Below are 16,146 nucleotides of genomic sequence, written 5' to 3' on the forward strand. Positions count from 1 at the left end.
TTCCTGCTCTCACTGGAGTCTTCACAGTCACTGATGGAGGGAAAGCCCACCCTTTGCTCGATCCACTGGGCAACACTGAGCAGCCTTTTGTCTTGGAGGGCTGGGCCTATGAGCTGTAAGCCAATGGGAAGGCCTCGTTTTGATAATGCAATTGGCACAGAAACAGCAGGGAGACCTGGGGTAAAGAAGAAAGAGTTGCACGACATTTCTTGAAAAGGAAATGATTAGGATCTCAACGTTAGAGGTTAGTTTGGGGCATGATAAAAGGCAGAAGAAAATTCAACTGAATTTAGTCTGAAGTGGGGCAGCTGAGCTCAGCAGCGTGGTGGTTAGCGCTGCCACCTTCCAGCGAGATGTTTCGGGTTTGAGTCCCGGCTGACCCAGGGCCTTTCTGTACAGAATTGGTATGTTCTCTCTGGGTACTCTGGCTTCCTCCCAAAGAGATACAGCTTAGGTTGACTGGTGACTTGAAATTGCCCATGAGTGTGTGTGTTTTTTTTGTCTACATGTCAACCCTGTGTGTACCCCACCTCTTGCCCACTGTCAGCTGGGATTGGCTTCAGCCCCCCGTGACCCTATTCAGGAATATAATGGACAGATGGATAGTCTGAACTGAAATCAGTGTGGGGAAGATGTTATTTTTGCCTTCAGAGATTAAAGAGCCCATGGCATGCATTTCCTTGACTAACAGTGCTGTGAAAAAGTATTTCCCCTTCCTGGTTTCTTTTTTTTTGCATATTTGTGCCACTTAAATGTTCCAGCTCACCAAACAAATTTAAATATTAGACAAAGATAACCCAAGTAAACAAAATGCAGTTTTTAAGAGATGATTTTATTTATTAAGGGGAAAAAAGGTGAATGATTAGCTCATCAGCTCTGGATTTCCCCAGAGCACAGTACCTGTTTGTTTTGACTTCTTGAGGCCAGTGTGTCTGCTGCATGTGATGTGTTGCTGCTTTAATGAGTATTTAAGGATCCATGATGTTGGAATTAATTTCACTACTTTGGGACTGTATGTGGTCATGTGGGGGGGAAGCAGTGACCACCAGTTGGATTTACACACCTTGGATCTACCTGAAAGGGACTGATGTTTCCACTACTTGGTGGGACTTAAAAAAAAAAACTAAACAAAAAAACAAACATGTTGCACGTCTGTTAATGCCTTGTTTGTGTAACCTTAGAGAGAACTGCTGTAAGGCTGGAGAAGTTGCTGCATTATGCCAGTTAAAATATGGGCTTTCTCAATTACCCCTTTACCCATCTATGGAGGAGAACTTCAAATTAATTAATGGTCGTGGCTCGTTGTGCTGGTGGCTCGTGTGCTGTCCACTTTTGCTGGTGTTGTGTCGACAGGAGTTGTGTGCATTCACAAACTATCCTCCTGTTTTTAGGAATAGGCTCTCTGGTTTTATCATTCTGAATTAAGACTATTTGGAGTTATGATGGGTGCAAAGCTAATCATCTATAAGTACTCAAGATTAAACATGGAAATGGCTGGAAACGAGCAAAATGAGCATGCCATGGGCTCTTTCACAAAATAAAAAACCGCTTTTTCACACAAATATTTCCTCTTTTTACTTCCCTTTATATTCTAGTGTGCTCTTACTGTGGATAATAAGATGAAGCATCAGCCATGCTGAAGTCATTTTGTGTGGGTGTACATAATGTGTATCCATGCATGCATGCAGAATATACAAGTACTTGAATCCTCCCACACTTCCTATGCACGAATGAACAATGCAACAAGTTCTGCCTGAAGGCATCTTTTTTTCCTCTCTCTACCTGCTATGTTGACAGGCTGCGTGAAGACGTCTTCCTGTGCGCTGCGTGTTTGGTTGTCTTCCTGAGTAAAGTCGGAGTAACGGGCTGCATCAGTAAGAGTGGTGGGTGTCAGCAGCATGTCGACACCTGAGCTGAACACTTGCTTAAAATCATTCGCTATCAGCCGGCGGACTTTCTGGGCCTTCACAAAGTAGTGCTGGTAGTTCCTGGAAAAATGGTGGTGGTCATGTCAGCCAGTCAGCTACACACTGGTTTGAAGTTGCTGGACTGAAGTATAATGGTGTGAGAAAGTTCTGTCTGTTGTCTTACTGTTTAAGCAGGAAGTAATTCCCTGACAGAATCCTCCCTCTCACTACATCGTTGAAGCCCTCATGTCGGGTGGTAGCATACAGGGCGTCTGTTGAGCTGTCCACCTCACTACGGTGGCCTGACAGAAGATGGACAGACATCAATAACATTACCTTTATTATGATCTTGTGACATGTTGGCAACACTTACAGAATGGTTGGGTGTAATCTGATTTGTGATGTGGCGTCTACTATAAAATGCTCCACACCACCAACTTAACAGAGTAAATAGTCTCTCATACCGTACTGGAGGCCGTCAAAGCGGGCCATGTTAGATGCCACTTCAGCGTGGCACAGGACACGGTAGCACACAATGGAGTACTGGGTGTGTGGTAGGGATACTTGTTCCACCCGTGCCCCTCCTCTCTCAAGCATGTCAGCAACATGACTCCACTGAGCAAGAGTCTGTGCAGACAGCCCCGGGGCATGGTACTCCTGACATCCATTATGAGACAGGAGAGAAGATAGTTTTAAAAACTGGCATGATCCTAAAAACCTTATTTATTCAGTAATGTGCTGTACAAGAAACTTGTCTTGATCATACCGTGCTAGGGTACACAAACCATCATTACCAGTTTAAAGTCAGTGGAAGATATAAAGTTTAAAACATATGATACTATCAACTGCTTCTTTTGTAGTCAAACTGATGATAAGCTCCTCACAACAATGTTTTTCTATGAACTTCTAATCGTTTTATTTATACAGTATTGCATATTAACGCCTCATAAATCTGCATCATAAATCTTTTACTTCCCTTTTACTAGCATGGGAACTGTAGCTCCCCTCCACAGTGTTTAACATTTTAACAAAACTGAAGTTACTAACATCTTACATTCAAAATGATATCTACATGACACTTTGCAACCATCAGCTGGCAACTACCCTTGAAAGGCTCTTTGATTATTTCTTTTATTATGTCAGGAAAACACGGTGAGTGATGCTGAGATAATAGAGGAGTTCATGACTCACCTTCGGAATGCCTATACACATGTCCTTGACGTCAAAGTCCTCAGGTAGCTCTGTCAGGGGCGAAGGGGCGGGGATTGTTGTTGAGTCCCTACGATCGAGGCCTTGGAGGATCCCTAAGCAACATTTCAGGAAAACAGATGTTTAGGTGAACTGTCTGAGGGCAGTAAGATGGATGGACAGCCACATGGAACAGCTACACTGGTTCATTTATAGCATCACACATCCTTGTCATTATATGGATTGATTTAAAGGTGGCCTGTGGAGATTTCTTGCACACAAAATGCTATTTTGGCTTTCACTGTTACTCAGCTAAGGTCTAATAGACATGTTGAATGCACTTTCTTCCTTGTGAAACATTTGCAAAGACATTTTAAAACTATTGTAAATTGTGTACTGTTACATTTGCTCATTTGCCTTCGTTGGGACATAATAAAACTGTTGCTAGTTGAGTGACCAGCTGTTATACATTGAAACCAATAACAGGATGTGAGCTGTGTCACCCTCATGCATGTTACTAACAAACTGGGGATCCACTCATCAAATCATTAGTCCATAGTGCTACTAGTGGTCACAACTCCACAGTGTACCTTGGATACCCACATTCACTGATGTATTTTGGGAAAGTGTATGTGTATAAACTTAAACTGGATGAAAGACAGACCTAAACAGAGGAAAGGACTCTTGACCTTAATATGTCTTATGGGTTTCCTACTGATAATATAAACATTGAGGATGCATGTTTTTCTGATAATGCTAATCACTTTTATTGGCCAAGTATGTTTTACACACACAAGGAATTTGTCTCCGGAACAGAATGAGCCAACTCACTCACACACACACACACACACACACACACACACATGGCGGTGCTGGCCCTGCAGAGTGTTGCACTGGCCATTGGGAACAACTTGGGGTTCAGTGTCTTGCCCAAGGACACTTCAACACGTGGACTCAGGAGAACAGGAATCAAACTGCCGACCTTCCAGTTGGGGGCGACTGCTATACCTCCTGAGCCACAACCGCCCCCATAATGATAAGCCTAATGTGTTCAGTGTTACCACCAACACCCTAGGTTACCACTTCTGTTATATTAACTCTCTCACTGCAAGTTGGTTTTATGAAAGTTATCAGAGAAATGCCACCGCAACTTCTATTCACTTGCTGCTGAGCTTCTTTCAAGTCTTGATAAAATAATTTCCCTTTTCCATTCTTCCTGCTCAGCTCTCTTTGACTCTGTAGCTCAAACTCAAACACAGACATCCCAAACTCAGAGAGAGCAAGAAAAGGAGAGCAGTCAGGACTGCAGAAAAGGTAATTGGTGCAAGCCTGCCCTCCATGAAGGACCTGTACACCTCACGGGTCAAAAGGAGGGCAGAGAGGATCACTGCAGACCCCTCACACCCAGGACACAATCTGTTTGAACTCCTCCCCTCTGGACAGTGTTACAGGTCACTGTGCTCTAAGACAACCAGGCACAGGGACAGTTTCTTCCCCCAGGCTGTCACTCTGATGAACACTTGACCAATGACAGTATGATTGGACTATAAACCTCAGTGCAATACCTGTAAATATACATTGTACAGACTATACAGATCCATACAGGTCTCTGTTTTTAAGTACTCACAATGAGCATTCTTTGTCTGTCTGCACTGTTTGTTGCTTGTTAATACTGCTTATTTTATTATATTACACAGCCTTATACTGGTTTACTGTTTACTTGCCCCTTGCATGGGGATATGTACATACACATTGAGAGCCGATGTACCTGAGTCAAATTCCTCGTGTGTGCGACACACCTGGCCAATAAAGCTGATTCCGATTCTGAATCTGAAAAGTTTTTAATGTAGGCCTAGATGACATTGAACTGTGAATGTAGGACACTAGCCAATAGCACCTACATCTGTTGAATGACAGGTCATCTGAGGTTTCCTACCTAAGACAATGGCTGCATCATTGGCACTGCGGGTAATAATGCCGGGCACATCCATGGAGTTGACCAGAGGGATTAGACCATGTCTGGACAGCAGACCGTAGGTTGGCTTCAAGGCCACAACACCACACAGTGCTCCTGGGTTACGAGTAGAACCACCTGTGTCTGAACCCAAAGCCCTGCCAAGTATTACCAACACAGTACGTTTACATTTGTAAACACCATATTGAATCAAATCTTTCTTTTTTGTACTTCTCTGATGTTTTTTTTTTCTTTAAACAATTTTCCTGAACAATTAAGTTGTATGTGTTCCCTCACAGGTAGCTGGTGAGTGAGGCCACAGCTGCAGCACTTCCTCCTGAGCTTCCTCCAGCAATGACCCAGTCAGAGTCTGGTGATGCCCCTGTCTGTTGTCTGTAGGGAGCAGCATAGCTCCAGGGGTTCCTTACTGGACCGAAAGCCCCGTCAGTACTTCCTGCACTGTGAGTCAAGTAAATAAATAAAACAATGCCGACCTGAAACATGTGGCGTTTCTCTCTGCTGGTGTACACAGCTTTATCTATCAATATGAAAAATAACTGGGATTTGTACCTTGTGGTTACTAAAATGCATGGTGTGAGGACAGAGCTATTCTACCACAGACAACAATGGTCTTACCCCATAGCAAACTCATCCATGTTAGTCTTCCCCACCAGAACAGCTCCTTGATCCAGGAGCTTCTGGACCACTGTAGCATTGTATGGTGGAGTATAGTCTGTTGCAAAAGTAAATAGGTCATCATTACTGGACTGACATAAAGTGGAAAATTTACGATGTGGTAACTTATACTGAGGCAAAGACATACCTCTGAGCATCCTGGAGGCACATGTGGTCTTGATATTCTCTGTACAGAAGTTGTCTTTGACTGCAAAGGGGATTCCATCCAGAGGACCTTTAGGGACACCTGAAGGAAAACCGGATCAAACCGTAAGACCTACAGTACATCTCCACACAGAACTGATGCAAATACACACTCATGTGTACACACCTTGCAGCAGCCTGGTTTCTGCTTCTTGAGCCTGCTTCAGTGCCAAATCCTCTGTCACACTGATGTAAGCATTGAGATGTGTTTTCTTGATGCGGTCCAGACACCTTCTACAAAGCTCTGTCGGGGATATCCTTCCCTCCCTGAGGGCCAAAGACACCTGAAGAACAATGACGAAACAACGATGGTGAAATTTAACTAGTTTCTTTTACTCAGACCTTTTTCAATGCACATTTTGGCTAAAAGAAAAAAAAAACTGGCGTTAGTAATAACATGGTGGCTCCAGCCTATTTAAATGTCCCAATAAATCATGACAAAGGGACAGGACAGCAAGCCAGCATGCACAACACCAGGACCCTGAAACCAAAAGTTAAATGTGCTTCTCCTGTTTAATAAATATATATGCCTTAAGCGAAAAAGACATTAATTTAACGTTAAAAACTCTATTGGTGTACCGATACTTTAAGTACTCGACTATTTATATGTTATGCTCTGACGTTACATCCATACAATTGTATAAAACAGTTTGTGTCACTGTAGAGAAGGCAGGTTAACCAGACAGGACGACTTGACTGAGGTTATAACTGTCAGAGCTGATGACATGCTTTAACTTGCCAATTTGGGAGGAAAAGCAAAAAGTTTAACTTAGCTAACGTATTTTCTAACCTAAGCCAACGTTAATTATGAATCGATAACACACATGTCCTATACAGCTAAAAAGCAATCTGTTACAAAGTCAACTGGCAAACGCGCAGAACTACGCTAGGACAACAAGCGAACACTCGTACCAACCTCCTTTATTGTCAGACTTAACATATTGACAGGATTTCTGTGACAACCTTACAAATGAAAAACAACCTTCGCACAGTGTGCAGAGGTAGCGGGCTGCCATATTTGTTTCGATAATCAACGTCTAACAGTGCGTTCTGTGATTGGACAGTTGTTGAGCAAACCGCGCCCTGATTGGTGGAGGCGCTTGCGCGTTGGCCAAGATGCAGGTAGAGAACGAGGCTTCTTACTAAGGAAGACGTTGTCTAGAAGCTTTTGAATTACTGGAACTATCCAAATGACTAGTTAGGAATACCTTTATGATAGCAACACGTTTAAAATAAGAAGATAGAGGTGGTTTATAACAAACGTCTGTTAAAGCTGTTCACTTTAGCACACTGACTGTACACTTTGAATTGTTCTGTCTAGAACAGACACTGCGAATTTGCAGTCGCACTGTTTTATTTGACATAAACATGACTTCTGTTAGACATTTAGTTTACAGTAGCAGGTTGTTTAACCTCAGCAAATCAGCAAGTGTGAACACATCAGTTTCCAGACATGGCACCCAGTTCAGTACCTCCAGCAGATGTATGACTGTTATGCCAGCCTGGGTTATTGATAAATATGGAAGCAATGATGTTTTACGGTTCACTAAAAACGCCAGCTTTCCGGTCATCGACTACCCCAACGAGGTTATTGTCAAAGTGTTTGCAGCAGGATTAAATCCAATTGATGTCAGCATGAGAGGTGAGTAACAAGCCCATGCACATTAATGTGGCATCAGATATGAGCCTGCAGGCTGTGATTAAGAGGTGTTAGAGATGCTTGTCACTGTAAATAGCAATGAATTCATTAAAAAAACACACATCTGACCCGTGATTGCAAATACAAGCTTAGAAAATAATGGAAGATGAAAAATAACTTCTTTTGTCTCTGTTAGATGTTAGATGTTTACTAAATAAGTCATACAGCCTGTCTTAATCTCCCACAGAGAGAGGGGCAACAGCAGCAGTGGTGGTTAAGGTTACTTGGTGGAAATGCAAGTTTCCCCAGCTAGGTTGAATTTTGCTCTTGCTATTGGACGGTGTCATGTTTTTTTAAAACCTAGGCCTATTTGGTTGTTGCCAGGTTGGTGATCAGTTGCAGAGATGTGTTTTGTAATCCAACTTTCAAATGTCACAAAATCATGCATGTGTGTACGCATGTTAAACTGAGATTTGAAATGAGCACAAAGAAACAGCCTTGTGGTGTCAAACTCTGCACTTACATTATAAATTTGTGGGGTTTTTCTTTTTTGCTGTTGTTTTGTTCCTCGCTCCTTTATTTCGGCTTTTAACACTAACACTATAGTCACTCTGTTCACCACTAACCACTATATACTCTTAAACCACGTATGGAATTACATTTCATGCCTCAAGTCTTTTTCTTATGTTGTTGGTTAGTCAATCTAACAGCAGCCAAAAGTACAGACATTTTTCATTTTGTGTTAGTGCTACAGCAAATTATTGTCTTTCACTAATTTCTATCTTTGACTGCATTTATAAGCTTTGGCTCTAATCAGAAACTCTCTCCCTGTCAGGTGGCTATGGTGCAGCTACGATGTCTATGAAGAGAGACCCTCTGAATATCAAGCAGTCAGGCAACGAGTTCCCGCTCATCCTGGGGAGGGACGTGTCAGGAGTCATCATGGAGTGTGGCCTGGATGTGAAGTACTTCAGAGAAAGGGATGAGGTAAAAGAAGCAAATAGTAACACAAGAAAGGTGTGTGCATATGTACTGGGTAACTACTTCATTTTACTTGCTGGAACCCCTGGTTTATGGAAACTGCTCATTCCTGCACACGATGATTCATGTATGAATCAAATATGAGTGTAAAGAATGTGGTCAGGGCGCTGTAAACAGAGGCATCTAGCTGCAGTGACAGGGAGTGAAAACACCTTATGATAAGACAGATCAGGAAAGTATCTTTGGGGTGAGGTAGAAAAGGCTCTTGCACATGTGGCTGGTGGTTTGAACCAGTGTGGCAAATTCAACTTGGACTCCTCCTCCTCCACTTCCGGCTGGTCCCGTTAGGGGTTTCCGCAGCGAATCATCTGATCGCACTGATGATTGGGTGAATACCAATCGAGTGAGCTGGACATTGTATGTGGAGTGCCTCAGGGTTCTGTTTTGGGACCTAAATTATTTATACTATACATTAATGATATATGCAAGGTTTCTGATTTAGTGAAAGTGGTTTTATGGTGTGATAGTAATATACTATCTCTGAATTTGGATAGAACTAAATTTATGGTATTTGGGAATCGTAGACTAGATAATGAACTTCAATTGAAAATTGGGGGAGCTAATATAGAACGGGTATATGAAATTAAATTTCTAGGTGTCATAGTTGATGACAAATTCTCCTGGAAATCTCATATCAGATATGTTCAGCACAAAATAGCAAAGAATATATCGATATTGGCAAGGGTTAGATATATTTTGGACGGGAAAGCACTATGTATTTTGTATTCTTCATTGGTTGAAAACTGGGGAAATACATATAAAAGCTCACTTCAACCATTGTATATATTACAAAAAAGAGCGATAAGAATTGTGCATAAGATGGGGTATAGGGATCACACCAATGTAGCTTTCATACAGTCTAAATTGTTACAATTTTTTGATTTAGTGGGATATAAGACTGCAGTGTTTATGTATAAAGCCAGGAGCAATTTATTACCTGGTGGAATTCAAAAACTATTTAATGAAAGGGAAGGGGGATACAATTTAAGGGGTCAGTTAAATTTAAAAATTCATGCTATACGTACAACCAAAAAAAGATTTTGTATTTCCATAAGTGGGGTAAAACTATGGAATAATTTAAGTGTGGACATAAAAAATAGTAATAGAATTGACGAGTTTAAACATAAATATAAAGGTATGTGTCAATCAAGATATATGCAAGAACAGGTTTAATGATTAATTAGATGGAACATTGTGGGTGTGGTGTATGAATGTTAACACTCTGTAATAATTCTTTAGTATATTACTTGTGTGGTGTAGAAGATAATCATTTACTGCTTGCAAACCAATGATGGTAAGATGATGTCATGGGGTAGGACTAGATAAGTCTGACTTCTTCCTAGTATGTACTAGGTATAAGCACATTGATATTGGATTATGTGTATGTGTGTTGTCATATCAACTGTTTTTACATGCTTGAAAGAATAAATCAAATCAAATCAAATGATTCGCATGGTTTGACATTTGGCAACTTTTTTTTTTAACACCGGATGCCCTTCCTAACGCACCGCTCTCTATGTTTCCGGGCTTGGGACCAGCATAGAAGTCACTAGTGTGAAGCCCCTGTGGCTAGAGGTTCCCTGACCGGGAATCGAACCTGAGCCGCAGCGGTGAGAGCGCTGAATCCTACCCACCAGGCCGCAAATTCAACTTGGACTAATGTGGAATATTTTAATTGATAATATATTTTTAAAAAACAGAATCCATTGTCGATTTAATCAATGTCAGTCGTCAAAAATAAAATCTTAACTAAAATTAAAAATTGTGTTCTTAAACTATTTTAAGTTATTATTTTAAATCAACTATTTTATAGTTAATTGATTTTAAATAAAAATTTCAGGCAAAAATGCCATTATTTGACTATTCCAGCTTTTATTATTATTATTATTGTATGTTTATTTTTGACACTAATTAAACACAGTACAGTTGAGCAGTCTGCCTTTATTTACTACATTTGTTGACTACCAGAGGCAGCAGAGTGACTCATTGTGTGACATTAAAAATGTGCTACTTCTGAGAAACACTTCTCACGAGGTGTGAACTGTATAGAGCTTTAGATGTACAGTTGTTTTTGACAGTTTGTGTTGTTGTGTGTCTCCCCCAGGTGTGGGCAGCCATCCCACCATGGAAGCAGGGCAGCTTGGCTGAATTTGTGGTGTTGAGTGGCAATGAGGTATTGTTCAGCTGGTGCACTCAGACACGCTTTGAGCATAGGTTTGCCTTTAGCTGTGCGGAAGCATCATTTTATCAGTTCTGTTTCGTTTTTTTGTTGATTGCATTTTGTTTCAGTGATGGACTTTGTTAGTTTCAACATCAGTTTGTGCAATATGTATTTTACTTCTAAAATTCAATGGAGCCTACACCTTCTTACTTGCTAAAAAGAACAAATAATATATGTAAAGATCAGCTGACACAGTTGTTATGACACTGACATACATTTTACCTCCGCCAAGGTCGAGGGTTATGTTTTTGCTGCCGTTTGTTTGCTAATAGCATAACTCAAAAAATAATGCCTGGGTTTTGATGAAAGTTTTCTAGAGGTAGAGGTTGCGCTCTGAGTGCTGTCTAGTTCATAATGACTTAGCAGGGATATTACTGAAATGTGTTGAGATGGTGCTACTCTTATAAATACTATATTATAAATTATAAATGTGTGTTGTGCTCAGATATCCCACAAACCAAAGTCACTGAGCCACACAGAGGCAGCAGCCATTCCCTATGTAGCAACCACTGCCTGGTCAGCCCTGGTCAACACTGGTGGACTCAGTAAGGACAACTGTGCCAAGAAGCGGTAAGGGAATGCAGCCAACCACTGCTACACACAGATGTCCCTGTCCATCCCAAAGAAGCTTGGTGCTTTTGATCTAGCCAGTTATTGTACTCCATGCTCCTTTTAGGCTTAACCCTTTTTACCCTGCTCCATAATGAGCTTCTGGGTGATGTGCTCTGGTTCTGGAAGCCGCCCAGACACGCCCGTACACATGCAGTGAACCTGACATGCTAAAGCCAGGAGGGCATTTGACATAAATGCTCATGAGGCAACAGTAGTGTAGAAAACATTCGTGTCCTCTTCACTGTACGTTTCTGCTTTTTGACTTCTCCACAGGATTTTGATCCTTGGAGGATCTGGGGGAGTGGGAACATTTGCTATACAGGTATGGATCATGGCCAAGCAGCCAGTATATTATGCTATTTTGTAAAAAATTTTAAAGTGCGTGAGTTTAAAAACAGCTTGCTGTAAAAGATGAAGTAAAATAAATATTAATATATACAGTGTGAAAGAAGAGCTTTTATATATGTACAATGGTTATATTTACAAATTATTGCACAATAAAAAGTCTGGTGACCTGAACAGTGCAGCTCACATTACACAGATGTAACATTTCATCTTTTTAATTACATATTCTTTAATTACAACCTGAACATATATTTGTTGTGTACATATAAATTATACAGATTTCTATGCTGTTTTGACACATTATAACCTGAACTAATACATCATTTGTGTCCAGATGCTGAAGGCTTGGGGAGCCCATGTGACTGTTACCTGCTCCCAGAATGCTGAGCAGTTTGCAAGGGAACTGGGGGTAGACCATGTCGTGGACTACACTGCTGGACCCGTTGAGGAGCCCCTTAGTGCACTGGAGAAGTAAGAGAATACCCCTGCCCCCACCACATCACACACATACCTAATGTTATTTTTCATTTATGTCGTTGATTTGTTAGTTTGTTGTTTCATTTTATGTATCAATGGCTTGCCTTTGTTACCATGGCAACCCAGTCTCCCTAGCTGCAGTCAGCTCACTAGTGTGGGAAAATCGTGAAACCTTTAATCCTCTAACAAATCTAGTTGCACTCAGAAGATCACTGCTCGTGTCTGTCTTCACCAAACCTGCCTCTCCCCTCTTCAAGATTTGACCTCATCCTGGATAATGTTGGGGGGGACACTGAGGGTTGGGCACCGAGTCTCCTTAAGCCTTGGACCGGCGCCAAGTTTGTCACCCTGGTAACACCCTTCATCGAGAACACTGACAGGCTGGGTATTGCTGATGGCATGATGAAGACTGCCACTACAGTGGCCACCAGGGCTCTCAAGGTAATCATGGCAGAACAGCACAGAGGCGGTCTGATTTATTACTGCACATATCTGTCGTAGCATAAGTCCATACCCTTAACCTGGATTGATTCAAATGCAGAGTGTTGGTCACATTGTGCCTTATGCAAGGAGCCGTGAATATTATATGTTGCTGCACTCACACAGTGACACAAAAAGCACAGCTCCCTCATTCATTTGAACGAGGCCTCTGCACTGACACAGCAGAGGGGCTCTGGGTAGAACCTGGCTCAACTCTTTTGTTTCAGCGCGCTGCATTGTCATTTAGTCCCAACGAATACATGCCAGTGCGCATTCCGATTAGATGACAGCACTGTATTTGCACTGTTTACCTCACAACTGTTGCAATGAAAGATAGAATGATTACCTTCATGATTTTTCACACTTGGTTACAGTACATGACCTGAATTTGATTTCATTTTAGTCTTTTGTGTGTAATTCTCTGGATTGGAGATGAATATGATTTGTAAACTTGTTTCTTCCAGGAAGCGCTAATGCCAGAGAGAAAACATTACTGAATATAAGACGGTAGTAAAACATATCAAGCTGCTAATTCCTGAACAAAAGATATTTTGGCCAGTGGAGGAAACCTTTACTGATCAGCACTTACGGTTTGTGATTGACAGATGTGGCAGGTCGTTAAGTTACTTCATGTTTGTTTGTCTTTCACATTGTTTACTTTTTATTCATTGTCAAAAGATGGAAAACATTTTGTCATAGTTCTTGTTATCAAATGTTACTTTTTAATTTGTTTTGATTTCATCTTGAAAAATAGATCAACCAACATTTTCCGTCATAGTTTTTATTAATGAAATTAACACCGGACAAGGAACAGGAATATCCGATGTGGACACTTGTAGATGACACCCTTATTTTATGACAGATCATCTAATCTTAAAACCATTAACCATTTGTGTTGTTCTGGGAAGATTTTGAAACATGGCTACAGTGATTTGCTCCCACTGAGCCACAGTAGCATTAGCTGGGTCAGGCATCACTGATGTTGAGTCATAAGACCTGGCTTGGAGTTGAACTTGTTGGCCAGTCAGGTTCTTCCAAGCCAAACACAGAGAAACATCTCTTTCTGGAAACAGTCACCACACCGTTTGAATCATACTACTGCCTAAAATGTCTTTGTACATTGTAGCATTAAGACTTCACTTAATTGACACTTAGGCCCCAGTATGGGCACAGGGGGATCCTCATACCTTTGGTATTCACTACCAACTCTGCACTCCCTTATTAAGTTGTAACATGAATAGGAAAAAATGTCCACACTGTAACAGCCTCTGATGTTGTGACAGTGTTATTTAACCCTTGGTTTACATGATAGGCCAATAGGGAACATAATTGTTAAGGATAATGCGTTTTGGGCCAGTTAAATTGATATGACTGAATTACAGCACTGTGCTATCAACATCCTCCTGAGAAATAACCTCTTCAATTGCAAAATGTCTTCAGATTAATAGTAAAAGGTGATTGTGTGAAATCATGATTGAGTACCCACAGCCAGTGCATATGTTTTCCAGGTCCCCATTCACAGTGAACTAAAGTCTGGCTTCATACCTAAAATTGACTGTCTTTGGAGCAAGCAGGTGCATGAACCTGCAGATGTGAATAACAGCCAATGAACATGTTACATAGTCCATAGTCCACTGCAGTCCCTGGTTCCTTATCTGAACCATAGCCACCACAACTAAATGCCTAACACCTAATCATATAAAGATGGGTACACACACACACACACACACACACACTTCTACACATCCACTCTGGAACTCAATGCATTTAGTGTAAGTGGCATCCTGTCAGTGTGCCCACTGTGGCCAGCATCATGCAGAGCAAAGCTGTATGCAGTGCATATGTGGCTTTTGCGTGTGTGTGCATGTCACATCCGTGCATTACTGTCACCACCTTGTTTCATTTAGCTGTTAGCCACAAAATCCTTTGTATGAGCTCAAAGAAACAAATGGGTCATGGTGGTTTGCAGTATTGGAAGATTTTAGCTGTAGGGCAAATGCTGTAGATACATTTATTGTCTTTTTTATGATTCAATGATGATGTTTTACAGAGTGGCTGGAGAAGAACTGTAGTTTTTGTACACGTATACTCAAGGAAGTCTCGGGAAGTTCTGTGTAGTTGTGAGTGTTGAATTAGGAAGTTAAGAAGTCAGTGTGTGGTAGCTTCAAGTGGTATATGCAAATGGTTTCTATTGTAAGCATGTTTTTCTAACTAAAACAGGAAGTGTGGTGGAAGTTGGGTTGAGGTTTACTCAAACTTCAGCTCACCAAACAAATTTAAATATTAGACAAAGATAACCCAAGTAAACAAAATGCAGTTTTTAAGAGATGATTTTATTTATTAAGGGAAAAAAGCTGTCCAAACCTACATGGCCCTATGTGAAAGTAAAATCCTGAATTTACTGTGGTTAATCACATTTTTTGGAAAGCTGAGTTCAACTTCACTAGCCACACCCAGGCCTGATTACTGCCAGACCTGTTGAATCAAGAAATCACTTAAATAGAACGTATCTGACAAAGTGAAGTAGCCAGAAGATCTCAAAAAGCAAGACATCATGCTGCGATCCAAAGAAATCTAGGAACACATGAGAAACAAAGTAATTGATATCTATCAGTCGGGAAAGGGTTACAAAGCCATTTCTAAAGTAAAGAGTTACAAAGCCATTTCTAAAGCTTTGGGACTCCAGCGAACCACGGTGTGAGCCATTATCCACAAATTGAGAAAATATGGAACAGTGGTCCTGTTCTACCTGGTGTAAAAGTAACAGCATTTCAGAAAAAGAACATCATACAAGCAGTCAAATATGGTGGTGGGTCTAAAGAACTGCAGGCCTCACTTGCCTCAGTTAACCTTCAGGACCTGGACCACTTGCTGTGATTGATGGAACCATGATTTCTGCTGTCTACCAAAAAATCCTGAAGGAGAATGCCAAAAAGAACATCTTGATGATCTCCAAGACTTTTGAGAAAATATTCTGCGGACTGACAAGACAAAAGTTGAACTGTTTGGAAGGTGTGCGTCCTGTTCTACCTGGCGTAAAAGTAACAGCATTTCAGAAAAAGAACATCATACAAGCAGTCAAATATGGTGGTGGTAGTGTGATGGTCTGGGGCTGCTTTGCTGCTTCAGGACCTGGACAACTTGCTGTGATTGATGGAACCATGATTTCTGCTGTCTACCAAAAAATCCTGAAGGAGAATGTCCGGCCATCAGTTCGTGACCTCAAGCTGAAGCGAACTTGGGTTCTGCAGCAGGACAATGATCCAAAATACACCAGAAGGTCCACCTCTGAATGCTTAAGAAAAAAAACAAAACAAAATGAGGGTTTGGAGTGCCGTAGTCAAAGTCCAGACTTGAGTCCGATTGAAATGCTGTGGCGTGACCTTAATAAGGCTCAAACCCT

At 41.2% G+C, this 16,146-nt stretch overlaps 2 protein-coding genes across 4 annotated transcripts; one reads left to right on the plus strand and one right to left on the minus strand.

The window, feature by feature from the left end:
- Positions 1–5: 5 nt before the first annotated feature.
- qrsl1 (glutaminyl-tRNA amidotransferase subunit QRSL1) lies at positions 6–6,954 on the minus strand (the record flags this gene model as incomplete). The annotated part of the gene is made up of 11 exons (XM_020608578.1): positions 6,845–6,954; positions 6,056–6,212; positions 5,873–5,971; positions 5,686–5,782; positions 5,347–5,508; positions 5,032–5,207; positions 3,099–3,211; positions 2,372–2,564; positions 2,092–2,209; positions 1,783–1,988; positions 6–175 (listed from the first exon to the last, which is right to left on the minus strand). Coding segments are annotated over exons 1-11 (1,515 nt in total), but the record flags the coding sequence as incomplete, so codon positions are not given.
- A 40-nt stretch (positions 6,955–6,994) lies between these two features.
- Positions 6,995–13,584, plus strand: rtn4ip1 (reticulon 4 interacting protein 1). Of its 3 annotated transcripts, XM_020608687.1 has the most exons (9): positions 7,058–7,570; positions 7,815–7,862; positions 8,403–8,554; positions 10,713–10,781; positions 11,275–11,399; positions 11,715–11,763; positions 12,121–12,257; positions 12,521–12,704; positions 13,208–13,584. In XM_020608687.1, the coding sequence occupies exons 1-9, from the start codon at positions 7,297–7,299 to the stop codon at positions 13,238–13,240; spliced, it is 1,071 nt and encodes a 356-aa protein (XP_020464343.1). In that variant the 5' UTR covers positions 7,058–7,296; the 3' UTR covers positions 13,241–13,584. The 3 variants fall into 3 exon arrangements, with proteins under 3 accessions (XP_020464345.1, XP_020464343.1, XP_020464344.1); XM_020608689.1 differs by lacking the exons at positions 7,058–7,570; positions 7,815–7,862 and adding an exon at positions 6,995–7,050; XM_020608688.1 differs by lacking the exon at positions 7,815–7,862 and having other exon boundaries at positions 13,208–13,582.
- The last annotated feature ends 2,562 nt before the right edge of the window (positions 13,585–16,146 follow it).

Source organism: Monopterus albus, unplaced genomic scaffold, assembly GCF_001952655.1.
Source record: "Monopterus albus unplaced genomic scaffold, M_albus_1.0 scaffold94.1, whole genome shotgun sequence".
NCBI lineage: Eukaryota > Metazoa > Chordata > Actinopteri > Synbranchiformes > Synbranchidae > Monopterus > Monopterus albus.

Excerpts from the sequence above, each read along its gene's own strand:
- rtn4ip1 (XM_020608687.1), top strand. The coding sequence starts at position 7,297 with ATGACTTCTGTTAGACATTTAGTTTACAGTAGCAGGTTGTTTAACCTC. Across the intron at positions 7,863-8,402 it reads TAAGGTTACTTGGTGGAAAT|GTGGCTATGGTGCAGCTACG; the intron begins GCAAGTTTCCCC and ends TCTCCCTGTCAG. Across the intron at positions 11,400-11,714 it reads GACAACTGTGCCAAGAAGCG|GATTTTGATCCTTGGAGGAT; the intron begins GTAAGGGAATGC and ends ACTTCTCCACAG.